The sequence below is a fragment of the Scyliorhinus torazame genome, chromosome 3, assembly GCF_047496885.1.
Source record: "Scyliorhinus torazame isolate Kashiwa2021f chromosome 3, sScyTor2.1, whole genome shotgun sequence".
In the NCBI taxonomy this organism is placed as follows: domain Eukaryota; kingdom Metazoa; phylum Chordata; class Chondrichthyes; order Carcharhiniformes; family Scyliorhinidae; genus Scyliorhinus; species Scyliorhinus torazame.
The window spans coordinates 237,675,101-237,697,144 of NC_092709.1; the positions used below are offsets into that span (position 1 = coordinate 237,675,101).

The window sequence follows — 22,044 nt, forward strand, 5'->3', positions numbered from 1 at the left end:
ATTGCAACTGAAGTGAGTACATACATTTTTTACATTATTGTGCGGAAGAGCTACTAAACCTTTAGCATAACCTTTTGACAGCAGCAGTATGTTCTCTTTTGAGGAGTTTGCTTGTTGAAAGATGATTTTTTAAGGTGACATGCATCTCCATCTCAAGGGTTCCACAGAATCCCTACAGTGCAGAAGGAGGTCATTCGGCCCATCGAGTCTGCACCAACCCTCCAAAATAGCACTCTACCTAGGCCCACACCCCTGCCCTATCCCCGTAACCCTACGCACTGATCATGGCCAATCACCTTTGGACTGTGGGAGGAAACTGGAACACCCAGTGAAACCCACGCAGACATGGCGAGAACATGCTTACTCCACACAGAGAGTCACCCAAAACTGGAATTGAACCCGGGTCCCTGGCTCTGCGAGGCAGCAATGCTACATGACCAGTTTTGGAGGATCCCACTATGCTTGTAATTGTTCTCATTATGAGTAAATAACATAATTACACTTGTGGTATCTATAATTTACTCAGTGACAACCCATGGAATCCATAGTTGCTGGCAGTGAGTTAAACTTGCAATCAGAATGCCTTATCTCAATTACATCAGTAAGATGCCGGCGTTGGACTGGGTGAGAACAGTAAGAAGTCTTACAACACCACTTTAAAGTCCAACAGGTTTGTTTCAAACACTAGCTTTCGGAGCACTGCTCCTTCCTCAGGTGAATGAAGAGGTATGTTCCAGAAACATATCATAGATTATCATAGAATTTACAGTGCAGAAGGAGGCCATTCGGCCCATCGAGTCTGCACATACACATAGACAAAGTCAAAGATACAAGACAATACTTTGAATGCGAGCATTTGCAGGTAATTAAGTCTTTACAAATCCAGAGAGAGGGGTAACCCCAGGTTAAAGAGGTGTGAATTGTCTCAAGCCAGGAGACAATTCACACCTTTTAACCTGGGGTTACCCCTCTCTCTGGATCTGTAAAGACTTAATTACCTGCAAATGCTTGCATTCAAAGTATTGTCTTGCATCTTTGACTTTGTCTATATATATGTTTCTGGAACCTACCTCTTCATTCACCTGAGGAAAGAGCAGTGCTCCGAAAGCTAGTGATTTGAAACAAACCTGTTGGACTTTAACCTGGTGTTGTAAGACTTCTTACTGACATCAGTAAGAGTGAGGCATCAAGTTAGGAACATCAATAGAAAATGAGATCAAGTCATTGAAAGTTATACCCTGAACAATTTATTATTATTTCTAAATAATATTCACTTTTGGCTTTTCTTGTTGTCAAGATCCTGAGTTAACCCAGTTGTCTGGTAATGGTTTCATATTCTAGATGAACCTTTATAAAGCTGATTGTCAATATCAAGCATTGTGCGTGGTACTGTAAAAGAGTTTCAACAAGGATATTATTTTAAAGATGTAATTCAAATTCAAAGAGATTCATATGCCATGACAAACTGAATGTAAAGCTTAATATTCATCAAAACTCATTTGATGGCGGCATGGTGATGCAGTGGTTAGCACTGCTGCCTACGGTGCTGAGGACCAGGGTTTGATCCTGGCTCTGGGTCACTGTCCATGTGGAGTTTACATATTCTCCCCGTGTCTGCGTGGGTTTCACCCCCACAACCCAAAGATGTGTTGGTTGGATGGATTGGCCACACTAAATTGCCCCTTAATTGGAAAAAAAAGAATTGGGTATTCTAAATTTATAATAAAAACAATAGAACTCATTTGATTGAGTTACATACTATTGTATATATCAACTGCATTAAATTTTAAGAACCAACTTTGCTTTGAGATAAAATAATATAATTTTATACATTTCAGTATTATAGTGACGAGGAAGTATTTTGTATTAAATAAGTCCCTTATCATATTATTCACCAGTTCAACATTCTATATAAATCTACAGAGCAGCCTAATAGTTGATGTCTCACCATTAAATATGTCACAGACCAAGGAAGAGGACAGAATGGTAGGAAAATAAAAACTTTAATTGATCCTTAAGATCGGAAATATGGGGCAGCACAGTTTGGGCAGCACTGTGGCGCAAGTGGTTAGCACAGTTGCCTCACGGCGCTGAGGTCCCAGGTTCGATCCTGGCTCTGGGTCACTGTCCGTGTGGAGTTTGCACATTCTCCCTGTGTTTGCGTGGGTTTTGCCCCCACAACCCAAAAGATGTGCAGGGTAGGTGGATTGGCCACGCTAAATTGCCCCTTAATTGGAAAAAAATTAATTGGATAAGCTAAATTTATTTTAAAAAGATCAGAGATACAAAAGAAAATAGTTTGGAAGGAGTCATAGTCAAGTTCAGCTGATAGTTATATACTGCTTGATTCCATTCAAATTGATCCATTATTCTTTATATAATCACTTTACATTTTCTTCCAAGCTATTTGTTAAAGTCAGTAAGACCTTATTAATTTTTAAATTTTCTAATCAATCCATTTTATTGAATACATCTGAGAGACTATCAACTCAGTTTAAATTATGGAGTCAAATTACATTGACTAGGCTTGTAGTCCTGTGAGAATAAAAGAATGCAATCTAATTTGAGGGATTTATGACACTTAAGAGCTGATAGGGTAGAAAAGGGAAATAATTTCCTTTGATGCAAGTCCAAAACAAGGGATGATGACCTTCAAATTCAGACATTCAGACACTTCTTCACACCAAAGGGTTGTGAAAATTAGGAGCTCATGCCTCCAAAATGTTTCTGAGGCATGTCACTCGAAATTACAAAATTAAGATTGAGAGGTTTTTGTGAGCCAAAGTTATTAAGGGTTTTGGAAAATGTGGATATATAGAATTACGATACTGATACGATACTGACCTAATTGAAAAGGAAAAACAGGCTCAAACAAATGAACTTTTGCCCTTACCTTCTTCTATTTACCAAAAGGGCTAACTCCTTAAAAACATAACTAGTGGTTTATTTTATTTTCAAAAACAGAGGGCAGGATTCACCGTTCCCCGCCGCCAATTTCATAATCGCCAATCGGGTGCAGAATTCCTTTTGACTCCGAAATCGGGGGCGGCGCCTGTTTGACGCAGGTTTTGTATGCTCCGCCCCATCCAAAATGGCATCATCGTGTCGTGCGCTGTTGGGACGGCCTTAGCGCGTCACCTGAAGGCCCTCCCCTGATGCTCCGCCCCCGATGGGCCGAGTTCCCCACTGCGGTGGCCTCAGCGGTCGGGATCCCGGATTGGTGGCTGCGGACTGTGTCCAGCGCCGCCACAATTGTGCAGGAGCTGTGCTGCTGGGTGGGAGGGCTTCTGTGAGGGCTGGGGGGACTGGCGGGGGTGGCCAGTGGGACACTATCTGGCAAGTCGGGTCTGCGCATGACTGGCGCCATGTTTTATGGTGCCACGGACCCGGTCATTCTCTAACCATTTTTATTGTGGGAGCTGGGAGTTTTACGCGGTGCAGCTCCTAGTCCCTCACCAGTCCCAGGAATGGTGAGCGGGCGGTGCTGATTTTTTTTGACGTAAAACGTCACAGGTCCTCCGCACATAACCTTAAAAACGGTGAATCCAACCCAGAAGCTTTAAAAGAAACACAAAGTTGCAAATAACATTGAAAACATTTTGATTGTGATGTTACTTTCCTCCGGGTGCTCCGGTTTCCTCCACAAGTCCCGAAAGACGTGCTGTTAGGTGAATTGGACATTCTGAATTCTCCCTCAGTGTACCCAAACAGGTGCCGGAGTGTGGCGACTTGGGGATTTTCATAGTAACTTCATTGCAGTGTTAATGTAAGCCGACTTGTGACAATAAAGATTATTATTATTCTCTGTCAGCTGATTTGTACCATAGAACATACAGTGCAGAAGGAGGCCATTCGGCCCATCAAGTCTGCACCAACCCACTTAAGCCCTCACTTCCACCCTATCCCCGTAACCCAATAACCCCTCCTAACCTTTTTGGACACTAAGGGCAATTTATCATGCCCAATCCACCTAACCTGCACGTCTTTGGACTGTGGGAGGAAACCGGAGCACCCGGAGGAAACCCACGCAGACACGGGGAGAACATGCAGACTCTGCACAGACAGTGACCCAGCGGGGAATCGAACCTGGGACCCTGGAGCTGTGAAGCCACAGTGCTATCCACTTGTGCTACCCTGCCGCCCATTATCTAGAAGCAGCCATATATTTCATAATGGAACGTATTGATGGAGAAGGTTGTTTTGATATCCGCTTCGAGTGAGTTTAGTATGACAACAATCTGCAAATAAATACCAATACCACAGCAGAACACATGACTCATGTATCAATACTACTGCTTTAATAACCACAGCTCTGTTGTTAAAATATAATATCCAGGAACTGAAATCTTTTGGATAACGTTTAAAAACCCATTAATGTGAGATGGGTTTCGCTGGTTAAGCTAGCATTTATTGCCCATCCCTAATAGCCCGTGAGAAGGTAGAGGTGAACTGCCTTCTTGAACTGCTGGAGTCCCTGTGGTGTAGGTACACCCACAGTGCTGTTTGGGAGGGAGTTCCAGGATTTGGGCACAGGAACAGTGAAGGGACAGGTGATATATTTCCAAGTCAGGATGGTGATAGGCTTGGAGGAGAACTCCCAGTTGGTGGTGTTCCCATGTGTCTGCTGTCCTAGACGGTAGCAGTCATGGGTTTGAAAGTTGCTGCCTAAGAAGCTTTGGTGAGTTCCTACAATGCATCTTCTAGATGGTACACACTGCTGTCATGGTTCGTAGGTGTTGGAGGGAATTAATGTATGTGCTAATCAAGCAGGTTGCTTTGTCCTGGACGGTGTTGAGTTTCTTGAGTGTTGTTGAAGCTGCACTCACCCGGGCAAAAGGAGAGTATTCTAACAAACTCCTGACCAGATTGTTTCATTATGTTTCTGATGTCATGTTAATGCAAACTGGTGTAGAATATCACTATTTCATAAGGCTTCAGTCAAATGTTGGTTCCCCATTGAGATAAAATACTGTATAATTGAGAAGTTTCAGTAAAGTAATTTATGATACAGTTAAATAAAGTACAATGCGATTATATCTCAGAAGTATTTTACATTCAATTGTTTTAAATCATTACTAATATTCTTTATTATTGTTTTCTTGTTGCTAATATTAAAAAATACTGAAAGCTATAAGCAAAATGAGGAAGTGAAAGAGAATTGTATCATTCTAATAACTTTCAACAACATTTATTATGAAAATTGGTTGGAGATTTACCCCGTGTAGGTCCAGGAGTATTACCTGTGTTTTGAAGCCCAAATCTAAGCAATCCAATTCTATTTGCATTCATGCTTATTTTTCACATGAATGGCCTATTTCAATTTTATGAGCTGAAGACTTGAAAAGGACTCTTCACGGCTCTGACTAATTGGTGGTTAAAGCCTAAATGTTAATGCAAAGATGTTAGCAGCCATTTGAGATATACAAGTGAATGAATCACTAATTTGAAATGAAGTTATTTTAATGGAAGACTTCAATCAATCTAATATATTTTTTTAGAAATTTAGTGTACCCAATTCATTTTTCCAATTAAGGGGCAATTTAGCATGGCCAATCCACCTACCGTGCACATCTTTGGGTTGTGGGGAAGAAACCCACGCAAACACGGGGAGAATGTGCAAACTTCACACGGAAAGTGCCCCAGAGCCAGAATCGAACCTGGGAGCTCGGTGCCGTGAAGCAGCAATGCTAACCATTGCGCCACCATGCTTAATCAACCTAATATAAACAGGAAAATCTCAAGTGGTTAGAGATAAAGTTGATAAAATAATGTGTAACTGCATCTTGATCTTGTGAATTGTGAAACACTGAGAAGCATCACTTATTTTGATCTGGTTTCCATTAATGACACAAATGGGGACTGGTTTAGCACAGTGGGCTAAATAGCTGGCTTGTAATGCAGAACAAGGCAGCAGCGCGGGTTCAATTCCCGTACCAGCCTCCCCGAACAGGCACCAAAATGTGGCGACTAGGGGCTTTTCACAGTAACTCCATTGAAGCCTACTGGTGACAGTAAGTGATTATTATTATTAACAATATATCGGATTTGGAAGGCTGCACACAGGGGCAATTGCAAACCAATAACGTTCAACATGATTTAGGAGTCAGTAATACCTAAGACCAGATGCCAGGTATGCAACTTTAAATGGCTAAATTCAAAGTCAATAACACTTCGGTATAAAACATGTGGAATACCTTTAAAACTATAATACCAAAGGGCAGCATGGTGGCACAGTGGTTAGCATTGCTGCCTACGGCGCTGAGGACCCGGGTTCGAATCCCAGCCCTGGGTCACTGTCCGTGTGGAGTTTGCACATTCTCCTTGTGTCTGTGTGGGTTTCACCCCCACAACCCAAAGATGTACAGGTTAGGTGGATTGGCCACACTAAATTGCCCCTTAATTGGAAACAAATAATTGGGTACTCTAAATTTATTTTTAAAAAGCCATAAAAGCAAGCAAGCGAAACACAGCTGAGACTAAGCAAAAGTGATCCTACATGGATTATAAAAAAAGTAAATTGGAAGTGACAGAAAGAGGAAAAGTATAAATCCTTCAGGGGAAAAACAGAAAGGAACCATTGGGATGAATTTAGGAAAATGCAGGACACATTGAAAGGATTATCAAAGTGTGTGTGTGGAAGGGAGGGGGATGCGAGGGGTGGGGCAGGGGGTGGGATGAACTGCATTTTATTCTAATTTGACATTCACCTCCCTCCCAAAGCTTTCAGTAAGGGTCACTGGATAAGTCAATAACAGGAATTCTAGATTCTTCCCTGTACTAACCCAATGTATGGTAGCGCTGCTGCCTCACAGCACCAGGGACCCAGGTTCGATTCCAGCACTGGCTGACTGTGTGCAGTTTGCACTTTCTTCCTGTGGCTGCGTGGGTTTCCTCCTGGTGCTCTGGTTTCCTCCCACTCCCTCTCCAAAGATGCGCAGGTTATGTGCGTTGGCCATGATAAAATTGCCCCTTAGTGTCCAAAGATGTGCAGGTTAGGTAGAGTTACAGGGCTAGGGTGGGGGAGTGGACTGAGGTAGGGTGCTCTTTCAGAGGTCGTCGCAGACACGATGGGCCGAATGGCCTTCCTCTGCACTGTCGGGATTCTATGGAAAGGGTCAAAATCCTGGAACTTCCTAACTACCGGAATTGAGGAGCACCTTTAAGGAAGCTTCAGGGAAGAAGGGTCCGCCGCCACCACCTAATAATAATCTTCTTTATTAGTGTCACAAATAGGCTGACATTAACACTGCAATGAAGGGGCAGCATGGTGGCGCAGTGGGTTAGCCCTGCTGCCTCACGGCACCGAGGTCCCAGGTTCGAACCCGGCTCTGGGTCATTGGCCATGTGGAGTTTGCACATTCTCCCCGTGTTTGCGTGGGTTTCGCCCCCACAATCCAAACATGTGCAGGTTAGGTAGATTGGCCACACTAAATTGCCGCTTAATTGGAAAAAATGAATTGGGTACTCTAAATGTAAAAAAACCCAAAGAAAACACTGCAATGAAGGGCAACTAGGGATGTGCAATAAATTCCAGCTTTGCCCATATCCCTAGAATGACTTCAAAAACACCATCCATGGAAGGAGCTACACAACACGTTGGAGGCAGAGGTGGCACCAGGAGACTGAGTGAGCAGTTTGACTGAAGTCGACCAGAAATGATGTACCGCTGAAAGTACACCAGTCTCTGTGATACTTCAGGGCTTGGTACAAAACCCGTGCTCCAGAGTGCGCAGAAACTGAATGGTTTTTAACTTCTCACCGAGTCTGTAATTCATCAAAATTTGACAAAAACAACTAGAAGCTGTGGTGCCTGAACTCAATGTGGGCGCTTCCTTATTTAGACAGTTTGCGTCAGATAAATCTGGGCACACATGGGCTGTGGGGTGTGATAGAAATGCTGCCTGGAATCAGTGCCAAGCCTCAGGAACAGAGGCCGGGTTAATCTTTGACTGTTTCAATGTGAAGGTATTTGCTGGCTCCAGGTGTAACGTGGTTGGCTCGCGTGGCCGGCCTATTGAATTGAAGCAGACTATACAGTGGCTGCTGCGGAGAGCGAGTGGCAGTCAGTGAAACGCGTGCAATCCAGACACTGACTGCAGTGCTTCCAATTATTGATCAACATTATCAGTGTAAAGATAAACAGACAGACGCTACTCCACATCGAGTTCAGACTTATTGCGGGACAGCGCGCTAGGGGGGCCTGATCAATCTGAGGTGGAGACTCCTTGTAATTATTCTTCTTACTGTTCGGCTCTCAGATCAGTTTAATCTTTCGGAGTTTTGCTCTTTCAGTCAGACTGATTGCTGCTGTGTTTACGTGAACAGAGAGCAGATAGTTTGCCTTGGGCTGGTGCTATTTACAAACACTAATAGATCCTCTTTTAGACAAATAAGAGACCAACAGCATCTCTGCCAATGGCACTTCAAACCTGTTACATGCCATTTCCTCAGTGGAGATTTGAATTCCAGGTATGTTTGCTTATGCATTTATTTGTGTTTAGGGTTCTGCCTAGTATATATATATATATTTACGCCTATTTACATATGCTATAGTGTGTGTACTTTGCTCAAAGGTAGGGTCCTGCCCGCTAATACTTTAAACTGGGCGGTTTGGTATGGCATTAGTGGTTGTCCTTTCTTTCCACTCTCTGGGAATAAGGCGAGGAGGCGAGAAAAGGGGACGAAACCCGCGCCCTTCTGAACCACACGCTGTCCATCTGAGCCTACATGCCGAGGTAAATATACACACAGCAGAAATTCGAATTACTGTACTGTTTTCACATAACACACATGCGATGGCATTTCAGACAAGCCAACGGTAATGAGTCAGAGGACACGGTCCAATCGCCTTTAGAAAACGAGGAGAGTGGCATAAAGGTTTAGCGAGGTAGTTGCAGAGTGTGGGACTGAGAGGGGCTGAGCTGCTGATAGTGGAGCAGGAGTAGTCCAGAGGTGGAGTAGTCCACCTGGAGGAGATGGCAGAGGAAATTGGCTGAGTCTGTGATGGCATCTGGAAAACACGGGGAGGAATTTGACACAAACAGCAATTCAACTAACCTTGACTAAATATATCCGACAACACATAAACCACCTTAAAACTTCCTTGTATTAAACAATACCAGGGGTAAACTGTAATCTTTTTTTTTCGGAGGGATGCGATTTCATAACCGGCATTTTCTTTTCTTTTTTGCAGAATCAACCATTGGAAGGAGCATCGGAGTTTGACCTGCAAGATTTCAAGGATGTTGGTATGATGATGTGCGGTAAGTACATTGGATGTCACTGTGGATCTGTGAAGCGACCAGAAAGCACACCGTTTTAGAGGAATCGCCGCGATTTCACATTAATGCTGTTCCCATGTCCTCATCAGTGGTTGCCATAGGACACGAGGGAACACACTGATTAAAGTTAGAACAATGGATCATGTTTCTAAAAAGAAACCCACAGCATGCCTGGACTCGCTGCTCCATTAAACAGGGTCATTTTATGACCATTTTCCAAAGGTCAGAACATTAAGGTGGTTTTAAAGGCGATGTTTCTGGAAGTATGACAGAGCTATTCCTAGTTAGCCCTGATCTTTCTTAGCACACTCCTACGCACAAACTTGACCTATTGTTAACATAATCCCGGGAGCACAAGCGACAAGCACCTTCCCTCCTTGTCACACAAATTCCTTTCAGAGCTTTTCACGGAACCCTGTAGTTAGCGAGGAACGCGGAACAGCCCCGGCACTGATTGGAGCACAGTCATTATGGCGATTAATTATTGCAGAACAAAGGAGACCTTTCTAATCCATAACATGCGGATTGTTTATCAGGCTGCCCACTCTGCCTGTACTGGAGTGAAACCAGTGACAAACTGCCCCAATTTCAGCTGCAGCAAGTGTGCAGAGGGACATCAATCAGGTGGTCGCTGCTCCAGGCACATTCCAGCCATGGGACCACAGTAAATACAAATAAACAATGCGCAACTCCGGTGCACGTATCGACACAAGGTCATTTTTTTTTTTGCTGGATTGCACGCTGTTTGCCCTGTAATTTTCTAAGGCCAGCAGCAAACAGCATTTTCCTCTTGTTCCCGCCCCTCAACCCTAACATGACGTCACTGGACTTCCTTAACACCCCCCTAGCGGTACATTTAGGAAACAACGGGTGCAGAAAGAAACCAGCCTTTCCTCTTTGTAACGTCTTAATAATACTCCCATCCAATCGCATGTCACTGAAGGATGTCATTCGGCCCATAGTGCGTCGGCTCATTGAAAAAGAGATTCAAGGGCAGCACGGTGGCACAGTGGGTTAGCCCTGTTGCCTCACGGCGCCCAGGTCCCAGGTTCGACCCTGGCTCTGGGTCACTGTCCGTGTGGGTTGCACATTCTCCCTGTGTTTGTGTGGGTTTTGCCCCCACAACCCAAAGATGTGCAGGCTAGGTGGATTGGCCACGCTAAATTGCCCCTTAATTGGAAAAAATGAATTAGGTACTCTAAATTTATTTTTAATAATAATTATTATTGTCACAAGTAGTAATGAAGTTACTATGAAAAGCCCCTAGTCACCACATTCCGGCGCCTGTTCGGGTACACAGAGTGAGAATTTAGAATGTCCAATTCACCTAACAAGCATGTCTTTCGGGCCTTGTGGGAGGAAACTGGAGCACCCGGAGAAAACCCACGCAGACATGAGGAGAATGTGCAGACTCCACACAGAGAATGACCCAAGCCAGGAATCGAACCCGGGACCATGGTGCTGTGAAGCAACAGTGCTAACCACTGTGCTACCGTGCTGCCCACTACTTTATCAAAACCTATCATGATTTTTAACACTCCTGTTATTTCTCCCTTTCTTCTGAGTAAAGCAACATCTTTTCTCACCTCTCCACGCCATCAAATTCTCTTATACCTGGAACTATACTGTTAAATCTGCTCCACTCCCTTTTCCAAGACCTTGCAGCTGCTGCTTGTGGCGACACCCACCAGGAGATCTGTTGTCATGGTGTGCCTCACTCACATCCTCACACATCCACAGTAGCTCATCTGCAATCACTCTGCGATGTCCCTCATCCAACCAAGCCTAGGTTGACCCCTCTTTCTGCTGCCCTCCACCTTGCATTTTTTTGAAGGATGCGAGGGGATCTTATTGAAACATATAAAATTATGAAGGGAATAGATTGGATAGATGCGGGCAGGTTGTTTCCACTGGTCGGGGAAAGCAGAACTAGGGGGCATAGCCTCAAAATAAGGGGAATTAGATTTAGGACCGAGGTTAGGAGGAACCTCTTCCCCCAAAGGGTTGTGAATCTCTGGAATTCCTTGCCCAGTGAAGCAGCTGAGGCTCCTTCTTTAAAGGGATTCGGGGATATGGTGTACGGGCCGGAGAGTGGAGCTGAGTCCACAAAGATCAGCCATGATCTCATTGAATGGCGGAGCAGGCTCGAGGGGCCAGATGGCCTACTCCTGTTCCTAGCTTTCCTGCGGCTGAGAGATAACCAATGATTTATAAAGGTTCACCAGAATGTCCTTGCTTTTAAGCTCTGTGCCTCTATTTATTAATCCACGAATTCCATTTGTCACAGCTATTTTCACTATTGTTCACAGACCCAACATCGTTGATGCAGCCCATGTCCATGACTGATGCAGAACTCCCACTTTCTGACTATGTGTCTGATCTAGAAGCATGCATTTCATCTTCAATCTCAGGTGTGCACGACTCTCTGATGGAGATGAATCTGCAGACAGACAACTCACAAACACCTGAGCAATTTTGGAAGGATGTTGCAGAAGAAAATCAAAAAGCTCTAGGAGATGCTCTGGAGGAAAATGAACATGTAAGAAAAATCTCCTACTAAGCCAGATTTGTATGAAATGCTAAAGAACCAATGGATATATATATATATTATGCACAATATTATGGGAACATCTTGACCATATCGGCAGCAGAGGTTCAAGAATAAAGCCCATCACCGCTTTCTTGAGGGCAGCCAGAGATGAATAATAAATGCAAGCTCTGCCAACAATGCCCACATCTTGAAAAGCAATAATTTAAAAACATCATGCTTATTATGAAAGCTAGCTGGTCCTTGCTAAATATCCGTGTATGTACAAGTTTCACATATTTAGCACGACTGGCTAGCTTTGTTGAGCAAGTGCAACTGTATTTTCTTTCTATTGAAAATATTTGAACAAAATATGATCTTGCAGAACTTGCACAAATTTTATAACTGTTTATTAAATAAAATTATCTTTTTTAAAGAACAGAATTCAAATATATAGTCTATTTATATTCATCGACAACTGCCGGTGTAAACTGCTATACCTCCTCGAATGAAAGAAACTCAATTAGAGTTATATTGACGCCCATTTATAATTTTTCTAACTTTTGACAATAATCATGAAATGGTAGTAACATCAGAATACATAAGTCCAGTGATGGGAGGCTACTGTTCTATTTGGTGGAGCAAAGAATGTAAAAAACAGATAACAGATGGCAGATAGGTATCTGAATTGAACTAACCAGCAGACATTTAGAAATTTATGGGGTAATCTATGATATTTGTTCAGAAAATGATGCAAGGAAAGCCCCAGCAATGACAGGCCTGTCAGTTTTATTGTCAGTGGTGGGTGAGCTTCTAGAAACAATTATCGGAGAGAGAGCTAATAGTTACATGAAAATGTGTGGGTTGATTAGGAAGAGCTGGCTTGGATTTCTAAAAGGGAAATAACTTGCTGGAGTTTTTTGAGGAGGAAACAGAAAGGGTTGATGAGGGTAATGCTGTTGATGTGGTGTACATGGACCTTCAGAGGACATTCAATACAGTGTCACACAACAGACTTATAAGAAGTTGTAGCTCATGAAATAAAGGGGCAGTAACAATGTGGATACAAAACTGTCTGATTAATAGGAAGCAGAGAGGAATGGTCAATGAATATTTTTTGGTCTCGATGATGGATTATAGTGGTGTTTCCCAGGGGTCGGTATGGGAACTTTGCTTTTCCTGATATATATTAATGATCTAGATCCTGGTCAACAAGGGACAATTTCAAAGCTTGCAGATTACATGAACGTATTGTAAACTGTGAAGAGGACAGTGTATAACTTCAACAGGACATATATAAGTTGGTGGAGTGTGCAGATAGATGGCAGATGAAGTTCTATGCGTAGAATTATGAGGTGATACATTTTGGGAGGAAAAACATGGAGAAACAATGTAGAATAAGAGGTAAAATTCTTAAAGGGGTGCATAGGGACCTGGGTGTATATGGGCATAGATCATTGAAGGTGGAAGGCAGGTGGAGAGAGCAGTTAATAAAGCACACAGTACTCTGGGCTTTAGTAATAGGGCATAAAGTACAAGAGCAAGAAAATTATGTTGAAGTTATGTAAGAAACTAGTTAGATCTCAGCTGGAATGTTGTGTGCAGTTCTGGACACCACGCTATAGGGAGGATATGAAAGCATTGGAGAAAGTGCAAAAGTGATTTACAAGAATGATTCCAGGGATGAGAAACTTCAGTTATGCGGATATTTGGAGAGGTTGGGACTGTTCTCCTTGGAGAGAAGAAGGCTATGAGGAGATTTGATAGAGATGTTCAAAATCATGAGGATTCTGGAGAGTGTAGATATGGAGAAATTGTTCCCACCCATAAAAGGATCAAGAATGAGAGAGCACAGATTTAAAGCGATTTTCAGAAAAAGCAAATGTGATGTGAGAAACAACTTTTTCACACAAGAAGTTGTTTGGGTCTGGAATGCACTGGAAGTATGGTGGAGACAGGTTCAATTGAGACATTCAGCAGGACGTTGATGGTGCAGGGTTACGGGGAAAAGGCAGGGGAATGGCACTAAGCCATGATGGTCATTTGGAGAGCTGGTGCAGACACGATGGGCCAAATGGCCTCCTTCTGCACCATAACGATTCTGGGATTCAGCATGGATCCGTTAAAAGCAAAATTTATTGATCCAATTTAATAGAATTTTTTAAAGTAATCAATTAGGTAAAGAGAATCCAATAGATGTAGTAAAGATTGCTTTTCAGAGGTGATTTGATAAAATATCTCAGAAATTTAGAAGCTTGGCATAAGTAGGAACATAATTGCATTGAAAGTGATTGATGAACAGGAGACAAATCATTGCTGTAAAAGGGTTACTGGAACTAGAAAAGATTTGGAACTGATGGGTCAGTGCTGGGTCCCTTTTTTAATTTTTGGTATATACAGATCATTTAGACATGGATATAGACATTTACTATTTTGCTGATAGCAAAGGAGACTGTTTCACAAACATTGAATAGGACTGTTCAAAAAATTCAAGAATGCATAAAGTTGTTTGTGGAACGGGAGACATGTTAAATGGCGTTGAACGTGATAAGTGTAGGGTAATACATTTCAGTAGAAAAATTGAACATACACTCAATGGAAATGTTGAAGAGTTTGACTGAATTGGCAGACTTTGGGGTCAAATATTACTTTCTCTATCTGCACAAATGCTGGAAGTTAAAGCTCCAAAATGGCCATAAAATGTTGGGTTTTATGAATAGGCAAAGGGTAGAAGGGTAAAAAAAAATGATGAATTTATGTAAAATACTGGTTCATCTACAGTTTGAATATTGTGGGTGGTTTTGTAAAAAGGATATTAAAGCCATAGACATCATTCAATGTGAATTACCAGGTTGATGCCAGATGAGGGAAACTATAGTCTTGAGAAGGGACTTGAGATGCTGGGGCTATATCAATTTGGACAAAGAAGGGTGGCATGGTGGCACAGTGGTGAGCTGGTTATCATGGCGCCAAGGTCCCAGGTTCGATCCCGGCTCTGGGCCACTGAAAGTGTGGAGTTTGCGCATTCTCCCCGTGTTTGCTTGGGTTTTGCCCCACAACCCAAAGGCGTGCAGGGTAGGTAGATTGGCAATGCTAAATTGCCCCTTAATTGGGAAAAAATGAATTGGGTACTCTAAATTTAAAAACAACTTGAGCAAAGAAGATAACAAGAAATCTAATAAAGGTTTTTAAATTCAAAGTTTTGATAGAATGAATATATATCACAGAATCACAGAATTGTTACGATGCAGAAGAAGACCATTTGTGTCTGTAACAGCCCACCAAATGTGCATTATGACTGAGTGCCATTCTCCTGCCCTTTCCCTGTAACCCTGTGCATTGTTCCTACTCAAGTAATCATCCCAAGCCGTCTTGAGTGCCTTGATTGAACCTGCCTCCATTACACTTCCAGACAGTTTATCCTAGACCCAAACCACTTGCTGTGTGGAAGATGAAAGGAAAGATTTGAATTGTTTTGACACAGAGTTGTTATGACATGGAATCCTCTGCCAGAAACAGTGATGGAAGCAGAATTCCAAATAATTTTAAAAATGGAAGATAAATATTTGTAAAAAATAAGAGTGCAAGTAAAGGCAAAAGAACAAGATGAGAGGGAAAGCTATTTTAGAAGAACAGGATGTGGAGATGCCGGCGTTGGACTGGGGTGAGCACAGTAAGAAGTTTTACAACACCAGGTTAAAGTCCAACAGGTTTGTTTCGATGTCACTAGCTTTCGGAGCGCTGCTCCTTCCTCAGGTGAATAAAGAGGTATGTTCCAGAAACATATATATAGACAGATTCAAAGATGCCAGACAATGCTTGGAATGCGAGCATTAGCAGGTGATTAAATCTTTACAGATCCAGAGATGGGGTAACCCCAGGTTAAAGAGGTGTGAATTGTGTCAAGCCAGGACAGTTGGTAGGATTTCGCAGGCCAGATGGTGGGGGATGAATGTAATGCGACATGAATCCCAGGTCCCGGTTGAGGCCGCACTCATGTGTGCGGAATTTGGCTATAAGCTTCTGCTCGGCGATTCTGCGTTGTCGCGCGTCCTGAAGGCCGCCTTGGAGAACGCTTACCCAGAGATCAGAGGCTGAATGCCCTTGACTGCTGAAGTGTTCCCCGACTGGAAGGGAACATTCCTGCCTGGTGATTGTCGCACGATGTCCGTTCATTCGTTGTCGCAGCATCTGCATGGTCTCGCCAATGTACCACGCTTCAGGACATCCTTTCCTGCAGCGTATGAGGTAGACAACGTTGGCCGAGTCGCACAAGTATTTACCGCGTACCTGGTGGGTGGTGTTCTCACGTGTAATGGTGGTATCCATGTCGATGATCTGGCACGTCTTGCAGAGATTGCCATGGCAGGGTTGTGTGGTGTCGTGGTCACTGTTCTGAAGGCTGGGTAGTTTGCTGCAAACAATGGTTTGTTTGAGGTTGCGCGGTTGTTTGAAGGCAAGTAGTGGGGGTGTGGGGATGACCTTGGCAAGATATTCATCTTCATCGATGACGTGTTGAAGGCTGTGAAGAAGATGTCGTAGTTTCTCCGCTCCGGGAAAGTACTGGACAACGAAGGGTATTCTGTCGGTTGTGTCCCATGTTTGTCTTCTGAGGAGGTCGGTGCGGTTTTTTGCTGTGGCGCGTTGGAACTGTCAATCGATGAGTCGAGCGCACATGGATACCACCATTACACGTGAGAACACAACCCACCAGGTACGCGGTACATACTCGTGCGACTCGGCCAACGTTGTCTACCTCATACTCTGCAGGAAAGGATGTCCCGAAGCGTGATACATTGGCGAGACCATGCAGACGCTGCGACAACGAATGAACGGACATCGTGCGACAATCACCAGGCAGGAATGTTCCCTTCCTGTCGGGGAACACTTCAGCAGTCAAGGGCATTCAGCCTCTGATCTCTGGGTAAGCGTTCTCCAAGGCGGCCTTCAGGACGCGCGACAACGCAGAATCGCCGAGCAGAAGCTTATAGCCAAGTTCCGCACACATGAGTGCGGCCTCAACCGGGACCTGGGATTCATGTCGCATTACATTCATCCCCCACCATCTGGCCTGCAAAATCCTACCAACTGTCCTGGCTTGACACAATTCACACCTCTTTAACCTGGGGTTACCCCATCTTTGGATCTGTATAGATTTAATCACCTGCTAATGCTCGCATTCCAAGCATTGTCTGGCATCTTTGAATCTGTCTATATATATTGTTCTGGAACATACCTCTTCATTCACCTGAGGAAGGAACAGCGCTCCGAATGCTAGTGACATCGAAACAAACCTGTTGGACTTTAACCTGGTGTTGTAAAACTTCTTACTTAGAAGAACAGCACAGAGGAGACAGCCAAATAGACTTCTTATGTTTTGCAAAATTCTATGATTCTATCTTTCCATCATGATTTTCAGAGAAACTTAAAGTGAAATTCAAATTTCTGATTATCTGAACATAATGCGATGGATCATATTCTCATTTAGTAGAATGTTCACTTTTGCGGTTAATTAGTGTTTTCTATTGTAGCTGCAAGTCACTTTAAAGAGAAAACAATATGAAATTGTATCACTGAAGGAAAGAAATGTCCAACTGAAAGAACTTGCCAGTAAGGCAAAGCATCTGGCATCTATACTTGATGTAAGTATTATAAACGGTTACAATATAATTTCCATTTTCATGACAGGAGCATGTTGTATTTGAACATTTGCACATGTCTGCTCAAGTGTCTGCTCAAGCGGTGATGTGATCCATATATTTAAAGGGCCAATCGTGTTTAAGACTATAGAGCTAGGGTGTGCATATGTGTATTGGTTTCAATACTAGCCAGGTTCTCTTTCACATACAGCACCACAGTTAGCACAGCAAAACCTGACCTTTGTCTTCAGAAAACTCTCTGATCACAGCTACACTAATCATTTAACACTCATTTTGTGACTAGCAATTGATCCATTGGTGAAAACAAACGCAACAAATCATTCTTTGCCCTTTTAAGGAACGTAAGTACAAAGTAAACTGCACATTAGGAAAGGACTTCAAACATGTTCCATTGGTGACCTAGGAAGAACCATAGGGCACAGGTGCACAACTACTGCTACATCAATGCCAAAATTAGCACCATAACCCACTTCCTTACCTGACTCCATGCAATCTGTGAATCTTCCTAGAAGAAGCAGTCTACATTCACACATTTTAACACAGTACAAAGTATTATAACTCCATTGTGGTGTCAAACTGGTTTTAAAAAGCACTCCTTATGAGTTTCTGGACACGTTACTTGTTCAGAAACTATGAAGGCCCGCACTCAAAATCTTTAAATGTACAATTTAAATGTGAACTTCGCCACATGCTCGTAAGCATTTTTGCCCAAAGCTTTCTCTTAAATTTGAAAGTCTGAATTGAATTAAGGCAATATAAACAAGAGTACTTCCAACTGTAAACTGACACTACAATTACTGAATTAAGACTCTAGGCCACTGTATCACTGCAAATTTATCAGATTTACACCCCTTTCAGTTTTGCACATTTCAGGCAGAAAATAAATGTTCAATAATGCCAAAACATTTTATATCAGTTTCAAAGAGAGCTTTTGGTGTTAATGCCATTTGGTGGTACCCTAATCACAGAAAGGAATGATTAGTATGTATTAGTAATAGTTGTATTATTACCATTACCCCACATAATAATGATCTAGAAAATAACAGATTTGCTTCAGTGAAATGTAGATGTGATTCCTCTGCATCAGCTGATCTAATAATTGATAACCTTATTTCTGGGCGAATAAAGTGGAACATGATCATTCATCGTGTTTCATCACAACAAATTCCGGTTAAAATATCCAGAGATTGGCAATCACCATACTTCGATATATTACATAGAACAATACACAGTTTGCAAAGGAGAAATAAAATAACAGAAATTAAAAAAGAACGAGATGGAAAGAGTAAGAGTATGGAGAGGAATGCAGACACTGTGGCTGAAGTTTAACTCGGATGGTGATAGTAAAACAGCCTGTGCGGTTTTCTTTACAAGTCAGTGGAAAGAAAACCTGCCCGAGCATACAGAAGCCTGCTTATTCGTTATTGCCCAAGATGTATTTGTGTCCCACAGGTTTCGTCCATGAGCAACAACACAGGTCGTCAAGTGGTATTGATCCACTACTGATGAACTACAATATTGTAACTACAGAGTCTTCCCATCTGTCACGTATATGTGGTGGGATGCAATTGTAAGCAAGATACCTCAAGCAACTAACTCATTAAGGAATTGTTACTTCTTTCTTTTACCAGAAGCTAATGAAGCAGGAATGCCAGAATGGCAGTGACACCATGTCAGAGATCTTCCCCTCAAAAGCCTCAGCTAAGCGCCAAAGAGTCGAGGGCACATACTTTGACAACCAGGACTGTGATAAAGTGGATGAGATTTTAAGAGACATCTCAGAAAAATGCAATGTAGCCTTGCACACATTGAATGACAAAGACTCTAAACATTTTAGGGGTTACCATTACTCAGAAGAAACAAGTTATAATGAAAGCCAGGAAGCCATCAACATGTATGGATGTTTCAATGGGCTCCAAACATCTATGTCTTGCAACCTGGCCAGTTTAGATACCAGTGAGCTGGATAATGATATGTCTTTCAGGACTTCAATTCGTGATCACTGCACAATAAGAACATTAGCTTTTCCTCAGGGTAATGCATTTACCACCAGGACTCCCAGTGGTGGTTTTAAATTTCGATGGATTCCCAGTTGATTGGGATGATCAGCTAACTACACTGACCAGTGGGGACTTTATTAACTGTACTTTTAGCAAATATCTTACATGAAGGAATTCCATGCAACACCTTTGCACTGCCAGCACTTAGGAAATTAAATCTTCCCCAAAAGGCATTATATTTCAGGTCACTAAATATTTCAAAGTCATATATAAATGTGGTTTCCTTGTTTGTATATATTGTATTAAAATATGACACAACAAATATACATTTTAGCTTATTGTCTCATCTTTATTTATAGAAAATTATATATGCACTGAAGCAATCTACAAGCCATAGCCTTCAGGGTTTAAAATTTCTTCAAAAGAAAATGTCATTTTCTGTATATGGCTATTTTAATTCGGAAGACACGCTTAAAAATGATAGCATGGTGATTGATCAATGATAGAGAAAAGGGGATTGATCAACAATAGTGATGGAGAGGAGAAAGGATTGATCAATAATTAGTGAGAATTGTGTGGGGCACACTGGGCTGAATTAAGTGGTAAATGATTGTGGTGAATAGTTGGATTTTGTTTGCTTATCAAAACGATTGCAGTGCAACTACATCAAACTGCTGTCCATATCATCTGGACTTGACTATAGAGGAAACAGTTCAAGATTTTACATGATAAAAGTTTACAATACATTTTCTAATCCTGCACTAATACATCCATGACTGGAATCTTTTAAGAGTCCCCACCAGAACTGTTTGAATTAAGTAAAGACCTCATTGCAAGTCGACAAAGATACAGCATCAAGGATTAATACAATTCCATAATTGCCCCAATTTATAACTTGCTGTGCAATTTTAATTGTTGAAAAATAGGTGTTCTGCTGGGTCCTTTGCTGTCTGTAGTGTATATTAATGATCTACACCTCAATGTAGGAGGAATAATCAGTAAGTTTGCAGATTTGTGGTGTGGTAAATAGTGTGGAGCAAAGCCTCAGATACAAGACAGGAAGATATAAATGGGGTTTGGATGAGCAGAACAATGGCAAATGCAATTTAACCCTGAAAAGTGTTAAAGAGGACTAACAAGGCAAGGGAATATACAATGAATGGAAGTATAGAGGATCAGAGGGATCTTGGTGTGCATGTCCATAGATCCCTGAAGACAGCAGGACAGGTAGTTAAGGTTGTTAAAAAGGCCTATGGGGTAGTTTCCTTTATTAGTTGAGGCATAGCATATAAGAACAAGGAGGTTATGATGGAGGTGTATTAAATGCTCATTAGGCCACAACTAGAGTAGTGTGTGTAGTTCTGGTCATCACACCATAGGAAGAATGTGATTGCAGTAGAGAGGTGTAGAGGTGATTCACCAGGTTGTTGCCTGGTCTGGAACATTTCAAGAAAGACTGGATAGGCTGGGGTTGTTTTCCTTGGAGCAGAGAAGGCGGAGGCGGGACCTGATTGGGGTGTATAAAATTATGAGGGACAAAGATAGGGTGGATAGGAAGGAACTTTGCACCAGGTATTTCTCAGTATTAATCTCAATATTCTTGATTTTAATTTCCAGTTCGTTAACGTTCCAACTTTAAAGATGAATTACTCAAAATCATGATTTATACACAATATGTAATTGGTAATTCCCAGCTGTGCTGCGTGGAAAGCATACGTTAACAAGTTCCATGAGAATTCTTTTACATTTCCACTTAATTTTTTACTCTGTTGCTTTCAGTTATTCATGTGTTGATTTTGTTTTCATTCACATATTGATCTTTGTCATTCACCTCAAAATGATAATGTTCTAACACAAATATTTCAAACCCACCTGCCCGCATGTGGTAGTCTGCAGCTCATGCACTGGGCTTATCAGCAATCTCAGAGCCCACTGAACCAGAATGAGAGCAAGTCATCCTTGATCCTGAGGGACTGCCTAAGAAGAAGGTTCATTCAATTGATACGTGGGATGCGGGAATTATATTATCAGTAATGGTTGGACAGGCTGAGCCTGTATCCACTGAAGTTTAGAAGATTGAAAGATGATCTTATTGAAACATATCAGATCCTGTGGGGACTTGACAGGGTGAATGCTGAAAGAATGTCTCTCCTTGTTACAGGGACTAGAAATGAGGGACCCAGTTTAAACATAGGAGCAGGGGTATGTCATTCAACTCTTTGAACCTGCTCCACCATTCAATCTGATCATGGTTGATCCCGTTTCTCAACACCATTCCCCACACTCTCCCCATGCAACTTGACGCCTTTAGAGTCTAGAAATCTATCAATTTCCTTCTTAAATATATTCAGTGATTTGGCCTCCACAGCCTTCTGGGATAGAGAATGCCATAGGTTCATTACCCTGTGGATGAAGAAATGTATTCTCATCCCAGTCATAAATGGTCTACCCCATATCCTGAGACTGTGACCCCTTGTTCTAGAACCGCCCCTCCCAGCCAGGGGAAACAGCATCCCTGCATCCAGTGTGTCCAGCCCTTCCACAATTTTATGTTTCAATTAGATCCCTCTCATTTT

The 22,044-nt window shown here is 42.3% G+C and overlaps 1 protein-coding gene across 3 annotated transcripts in view; it reads left to right on the plus strand.

Moving 5' to 3' along the window:
• The window catches only part of mcidas (multiciliate differentiation and DNA synthesis associated cell cycle protein), a 30,152-nt gene extending 10,379 nt beyond the window's left edge, over positions 1-19,773 (plus strand). Inside the window, exons 1-5 of one of the 3 annotated variants that reach the window (XM_072497952.1) lie at positions 8,076-8,469; positions 9,194-9,263; positions 11,591-11,820; positions 17,340-17,450; positions 19,100-19,773. In XM_072497952.1, the coding sequence (XP_072354053.1) occupies positions 8,416-8,469; positions 9,194-9,263; positions 11,591-11,820; positions 17,340-17,450; positions 19,100-19,564 (930 nt within the window). In that variant the 5' untranslated portion in view covers positions 8,076-8,415 and the 3' untranslated portion in view covers positions 19,565-19,773. The other 2 variants (XM_072497953.1, XM_072497951.1) reach the window with 2 other exon arrangements.
• Positions 19,774-22,044: the final 2,271 nt, after the last annotated feature.